Raw genomic sequence first — 6,957 nt, 5'->3', positions numbered from 1 at the left:
TGGTTAGATATTTAAAAAAATCTGAATTTGATACCCTCATTTGTCTAAATAAATAAATATAACTCTTAATACAAAATTATTTGAGCACTTCCAATGAACTGGTGGCAACGTAGGAGTTATTATTATGGAAATTATACAAGCAGCTGCTGCCTGCATCAATTGTTTTTTTTTTTTTTTTTTTTTTTTTTTTTTTTTTTTTTTTTTTTTTTTTTTTTTTTCGCTGGGTACACTACAACAAATTTGACTTTTTTCAAGGGTCAAAACCCTTGAAAAAATTTATTTTAAGAGTCCAATTGACCCTTGAGAACCTTCGAAATATATACCGTCGAAAAAGAAATTTTAACGGCCTTCGTGACCCTTAAAATAATGCTCTAATCTTATTTTGAGGGTCAAAAGACCCTTAAATAACCTTTTACCAAGGTTTAAAAAAATTATATCTACAATCGTTGATAAATAAGGTTATTTAAGGGGTCTCTTGACCCTCAAAACAAGATTTTATTTTATTAAAAAAAAAAAACCACAATCATGCACAAACATATATATATATATATATATATATACACACATACACAAAAATTCATAATTGTATGAATTTATATGATACCAAAAGTCAAATTAACCCGATCAATATTTATATGATCTAATTCAATAGTCAACAGGGGCAAGAGTTTTAAATTGTAAAAACAAGGTTCTTTGCACAATCTGACATGGTAGTAGGTGAACAGAACAAATCCTAATACATCCTATATAAGGCCAAAGTTGATGAAAGGAAATAAAAATTAGTTACATGCACAGCTTTATATACGTGTCCCTTCCCAAATTCTAAATTCTTTACATGTTTCCTTATATCAGCAACCCAAATTAACAGCAAAGCCACCTGAAAAAAACAAAAACAACTATTATCATGCATAGTTATATAACTATGCATGATAATAGTTGTCAATTTAAACACCATAGAAACAACAACCCAAGTAATGTTTTCAATTGAACCAAATGGAGAGTATATAACAACACAGATACGAGATATTACACAATTGGAATAAACCCAATTAAACATAATGATTCTCAACCAAACACCATAAAATCAAAGACCCAGAAAACAAATCTTTCAACTAAGCCAATCTTTACAAATTGGGTGCCAACCCAATAGCCAAAAACACTAACACGCACACAGAGTAACAAAGAATATGTAGTAAAAGACACACACCATTGCAGTACTAAGACAATTGAGAACCAAAGGCCTGTTCAGAATTGCTGTTCTAGACCAAACTTTGCCCTCAACCATTATGACTTGATTAATAGAAACATTATGACTTGATTTTGATTTACCTACACAGATGCATGAATTGTCCAATTAAGAAGAGAAATTTTGAAGAAACTAAATATTTATGATAACTGAGTATAACTAACAGCACAGTTAACCAAGGAACAAAACAGCAATAAAATATAGTCATTTAAGAAGATATAAGCTAACTCATATAGTGGAACTCAAGAACATAACTATGTAGCCAACAAGAGAAATTACTTGTACAGTGGACAAAGATTCATGCAGAGCTTACTTCCAATAGTTTACTTGCTTTGCAAATCCTGTGAAAAAGAAAAATGAAGACAGAAACACCATCAGCTATTTTGATGTTTTAACTTTTAATTCAGTGAAATGATTGCTTTAAAAATTCACATTAGTATGGTAGCATAGCAGGATAAGCAACTCAACCATGGCAAGATTGAAATCAATGAGATAGCCTTTATTTAGCTTCCAAGAGAAGATGGAGTTACCAGGCTTAACATCTCTGTGAACCACTCAATACAATTACAAAATAAAGACCTTTACAGCTAGGCATTTTTTGAGACTTCTCTAAATGTACAATTGTAGGAGTATCTTACCTGCTTATGCAAACATGCAAGGGCCCTAAACAGACAATAACCATACCTCTAGAAGAAAAACAATGCAATTGTATTAACACAGCTTCCAAATGAGGTTTGAATGAAATGGCTCAATAATTTCCAAATTTTGGACACTGCAATCGAATTTCAACTTTAAAATTTCTTGACAACAGTTTATAAAATAGACTAGATCATTACCTACATCAACCAAATAATTATTTCAATAGAAGGTACCACTATTTGAAGGTGCAGTAATATATGTGGGACAGGGGATAAGTATCTTAGTATATAAATATATTAACTTATTAAGAAACAAAGGGATGGTACCTGGTAGCATCAATATTCATGTGATCAAATGATCCATTAAATATAACTTGGGAAAGTGATAATTGTATTATAAAATAAAATAGAAATATTCCAAAATCCAAAAACAAAATATTAAAATAATAGAGAGGAAAAGATAAGCAGAACATGACGATAATGATGAGCAGGAGGAGGAAGCATGACATGTACAGTGGTATAGTTCAATTGAATTAAGACATGGATGCCCCATTTGCCATTTGTACAAGATACAGCATACCGGACGAAGAAAATCACTCTAAACTAAAGTGATCACTTGAAGCACTACCAAGCCAATGCCAGTAAAATATCAGATAAGACCTTAAGAGGGTTTTGGCCAATTCTTTTGAATTTCGAAGTAGTAACACACGTCCAAATAGCATCTTCCATCATCATCAACAAACTGAGACAAAATCAACAAAGCTAAATTAATGCAGAGTATTTTTTTTATTTGTTCTTAATTTTTAATTCTGAAATTAGTTTGTACCTTGGTTCTTGCAGAATAAGTGCCTCTTGCAAACGTGCTAGAAGGGGTGGTTTCTTCTTCCATTTCACACGTATAAGGCTCCTGCTGAGGACTAAAAGTTCCCAACATTCTCTTTGAATTGTCCACTGTATATGAATTTCATGACTAACATATGTAAGAGAATGGATGCAAAAGTTTTAGTATTAAATGATATGAATGGTAATTAATGAAAAACCTTGCTTCTATACCTTTCATACCGGTCTTCCACACAACGTTAGTGTATTTGAGGCCCAACACAATATTGTTGGAGCCGGTGAAGCTAAATTTGAGGCGGTACTGACTTCCTTCCTTGAGGGTGAAGAGAATCCTTTTAGAATTGTTACCAAATGGAATTGGCAAAATGAGATCTGGTCGCCCCGGGCATAGCATTGTGAGGCTTTGCATCTTCACTTCTGGTTCTTCACTCTCTGATTCAATAATAGAATACAGATATCTTAGTTTCAAAACATTTAGGATTTTTTTTTTTTTTGGGTGCCAAGCAAAAACATTTGAGAGCTGCAATGAGTCTGCAGAATGGCTAACAATTTAAGCTGCTTAGTAAAACTTTTGGAAGAAAGAAATATGGCAGTTAACATGAGTAGCTTAGCCTGAACGTACTCTAAAATTTACCCAAAAGGCTAAAAGGAAAGCTGGTTTCTAATAATAAGAGTCTTAATTAATTTATGTTAACCCAAGACAGAGATATACCTCTGACAGTCGAGGGCCACAATGTACTTGGATGGGGACTTTTTCTGGTGCGCGACACCACTCCCATTAGATAATAATGAGGATGAGAAGATTGTATGCTTCGACTTTGCCAGTGAGGTATTCAAGTCTACTTCATTTCCAGACGCTAGTGTCAGTGGGGATTACTCCAGTTGGAAGAAGACTCTCACCGCGTTGAATGGGTCTATTGCTATGCTGGTTTATCCTTTTGGGAAGGAGGTGGAGAAGTTGTGTTTTGATATATGGGTTTTTTTTTAATTTGGTGTTAGGGAGTCGTGGAACTTCTTGAGAGTAGTATACTACTTTTAATGTTTCAAGGAAGTATTTTGGTGCCACAGCAATACCATAAAATCCTTTTAGAAGCAACACCGACCAATTGTTATCTTTAATAAAATATCACACAACAGGTTAGTAGGAACTATGATTCAATTGCAAGCTTACAACTGGACCCTATGCTAGCAACTTCTAATGCTTATAAGGAGACTCAGCTCATTTTACAAATGACTATATTATCAGTAGCAAAAGGATATATTCAACAGCCTAACAAGCAATTATTACAGATTACACTTTCTGAATCTAAGTACATATCTGAATCTAATTTGTTCAAACCTCATACATCCAACCCATACTTCAGATTCCAAAGGACTGGTATATAATTCCATTTCCAAGGTATCCAAAGCCAAATCGCAAATTCAATGAACTTAGATTGCCTTTCACTAAAAGGGTACTCCCAAAGTTCCTCATTCAGCTCTTACAACAAACACTTAGGCATTTCATGCACTGGTTAATCTAGATTCACTGCATGTAAGCAGCAACACAAAATCCACCAATCATTCAAAATTTTCAGAATTAACCTAAAATTTTTTCGTCAATCACAGTCAATGCTCTAGTTTATTGGAGGATCTAAAGATAAAAAAATTATTTAAAAAAAAAATCCCTAACTACTTATACTTCTCCATCAATATAAAGATTCCAAGCAGATTAGCTTTAGATTAATTGTAACTCAATACCACTAAGTTATCATATGGTGCCTGCATATATCTATACAATTTAAATCCTTTTATAATAATGTAATCCATTTTTCTAAAAATTATAATGCCACACAGTATCTCTATAGAAGTCTATTATAAAATTTCTCCTCAAAAAAAAAGTCTATTATAAAATACCATATGAAAATAACATCCCTCACAAAAAATGCTACCCCATTTTTAAAATTTAATGTCCTTGCAAATACCTTAGATGTGATAGGTATATACTCTTAAAAATACTATATTTGTAATATTTGTTTCATATCAATAAATTTTCTATCTTAACTAAAAATAAAAGAGGTTATTTTTTATAGATAAAAAAGCTTCACAAATGCTTCATATATATGTCATGCTCAAAAGCTGTCACAACAAATACAATTGTTGTGTCTGGTGTCTGGTTATCCTCACAAATGTCTCATTTATTTCTGTTGAGTCACATTGCAGATCCTATTCATGACAAGTAAAGATCCTCATAAATCATAATAACTTTGCTTGTAGAAGTCTGGTATGTGGCATTGCAAATATATATCTAATTCGAAATACCCTCACTGTAAGACTTACATTCCTTTGTAGAAATCTGTTATACAGTAAGTTGTTACACCAAATTAAACTTTGCTCGCTGCCATCCAAAACTCTAATGGCATTATTATATGCTCTGCAAATCCGAGCTGAAATGCAGTTTGCTGATTGCCTTCAACCAAGTGGAGGTGTCGACATCAGGACTTTTGATTATAGGCTGCAGGTTCTGTCGTATATAATATCATTACCCTTTTTTTTGTATTGAATAATATATGCACAGTTTAACTTTTTTTTTTTTTCAATGCTTAGGTTGAGTGTAACAACTGCAGAGATAATAATGAAATATCTGTAACCTTGGAGGCATGAGCAGGGGAAAAAAAATTTAAGGTGATATCATTTGTTTTTAGACTATTATTTTGATATTTGTGTCTAAAATTTTTATTAAATGATATTATTATTATTATTATTTTTTTTTTTTGGTTATAAGTGTCCATCTTGTAATTTGAAAGCCAAGATAACAATGGTACCAGGTCAAGGTCGCTCTTTCTAGAAGATGGACAGCGACCAGTCTGGTGTATTTGCTCCTCTCATGCAGTTTAAGTGTAAAGGAGTTGTGCCAAAAGAGTTTAGGTTTAGTGGCAGATGGCAATGCAAGATTGAATTCTTAGAAGAAGAGCAGCACTTTGAATTCATGAATGGGGGTCAAACGTGGACATCTCAGTCCGTTAATAGACGAACCGCCTCTATTGCTGGATTGGATGCAAAATTTATGTTGATTCAGAATTGAACATTTAATGTTCTAAACTTTATTGATGTTGGGTTATAATGCACTAATATTTAGTTTTCTAAACTCTATCTTTATTTTTCAGAATTTGGTTGTAATGATTAATATTTAGTTTTCTGAACTTTATCTTTATTATTCAGAACTTGATTGTAAGCATGTGTTTGGGAGTTTCTAATATATTTAGTATTTGGCCTTATATTATTTATCCATTTCTTTAATTTATGTTGGTGAATGCTTATTCAACCGCTTTCCACCAAAAAAATAATATTTGTGAAATTTAATAACTTAAAAGTACTATATAAGTAACATAAAAAAAATAATAATAATAATAAAATCTGAAAAAGAATTCAAAAGCCGACTAGCTATGAGACAAGCCTTAACTTTTCTTACACCATCTATCATGTTGTCTATTATTCAAACAAATCCAAAACCCCATATGCTTAATTTCCTAAGTTCTCACAACACAACTATTTTCACGCCAAAATCCACAATACGATGGAGTATTAATTCATAGTTGGATATCGTTACTTGGTGTTGATGCTCATTTTGGAAGCCCAGTGACAGGAAGAAGCCCAACGATATGGGTTGAGAAGAGTTAGTGGATTGGTAGAAAAACCATTAAACCCGAATGGCAGGAACAATGGATAATAGGCCCATGATGTAAATAAATGGGTTTTGAGGAAAGTAAATGGGCCTAAAGGAGCCTAGAGAGAAGTAGTAAACTCATGGGTATTATGTGATGTAGAAAAGTGAGAATGGAGCACAGCAAGCCCAAAGAAATAAAGTAAGAAAGTAATGGGTTGATGGAAAGCCAAGCCCAAATGATAAAGGATAAGGTAATTGGGTCAGGGAAACCCAAAAGAGTTAATAAAAGCCTATGAGAATGCAGAATTAAAAAATGGGCCAAGGATAACCAAGGAGAGCAAATAAGCCAAGGATGCCCAAGAAGAAAGAAGTGGGACAAAAGCGCCCACAAGCTATGTAATGGGTCAAGAAAGCCCAAAGTAGCATGAGTATAAATCCAATGACCATACTGAGTCATTGGGAGAAAAATAAGCAGTAGGCCCAAAAGAGACCTAGCAAGCACGAGCCAAATGACACCATGGCAAGAACGGCAGAGTGGTATGGTAAGAATGGCAACAAGATTATGGAATGAGTAAAGAATGGGTTAA

At 33.1% G+C, this 6,957-nt stretch overlaps 1 protein-coding gene and 1 long non-coding RNA gene across 9 annotated transcripts; one reads left to right on the top strand and one right to left on the bottom strand.

The window, feature by feature from the left end:
- Positions 1–574: 574 nt before the first annotated feature.
- Positions 575–4,531, bottom strand: LOC115992878 (rho GDP-dissociation inhibitor 1-like). Of its 8 annotated transcripts, none has more exons than XM_031117117.1 (6): positions 3,437–4,531; positions 2,938–3,156; positions 2,711–2,835; positions 1,526–2,626; positions 1,208–1,329; positions 575–920 (listed from the first exon to the last, which is right to left on the bottom strand). In XM_031117117.1, the coding sequence occupies exons 1-4, from the start codon at positions 3,501–3,503 to the stop codon at positions 2,546–2,548; spliced, it is 492 nt and encodes a 163-aa protein (XP_030972977.1). In that variant the 5' UTR covers positions 3,504–4,531; the 3' UTR covers positions 575–920; positions 1,208–1,329; positions 1,526–2,545. The 8 variants fall into 8 exon arrangements, with proteins under 8 accessions (XP_030972977.1, XP_030972975.1, XP_030972979.1 ...); XM_031117115.1 differs by having other exon boundaries at positions 575–877; XM_031117119.1 differs by lacking the exon at positions 575–920 and having other exon boundaries at positions 962–1,329; positions 1,526–1,587; positions 1,885–2,626.
- Positions 4,532–5,004: 473 nt separating this feature from the next.
- On the top strand, positions 5,005–5,947 carry LOC115989063. The gene is made up of 3 exons (XR_004091765.1): positions 5,005–5,224; positions 5,311–5,388; positions 5,532–5,947. It is a non-coding gene; the product is annotated as an uncharacterized LOC115989063 (long non-coding RNA).
- Positions 5,948–6,957: the final 1,010 nt, after the last annotated feature.

The sequence above is a fragment of the Quercus lobata genome, chromosome 5 (assembly GCF_001633185.2).
Source record: "Quercus lobata isolate SW786 chromosome 5, ValleyOak3.0 Primary Assembly, whole genome shotgun sequence".
NCBI lineage: Eukaryota > Viridiplantae > Streptophyta > Magnoliopsida > Fagales > Fagaceae > Quercus > Quercus lobata.
This window is presented reverse-complemented; position numbering and strand designations above follow the sequence as displayed.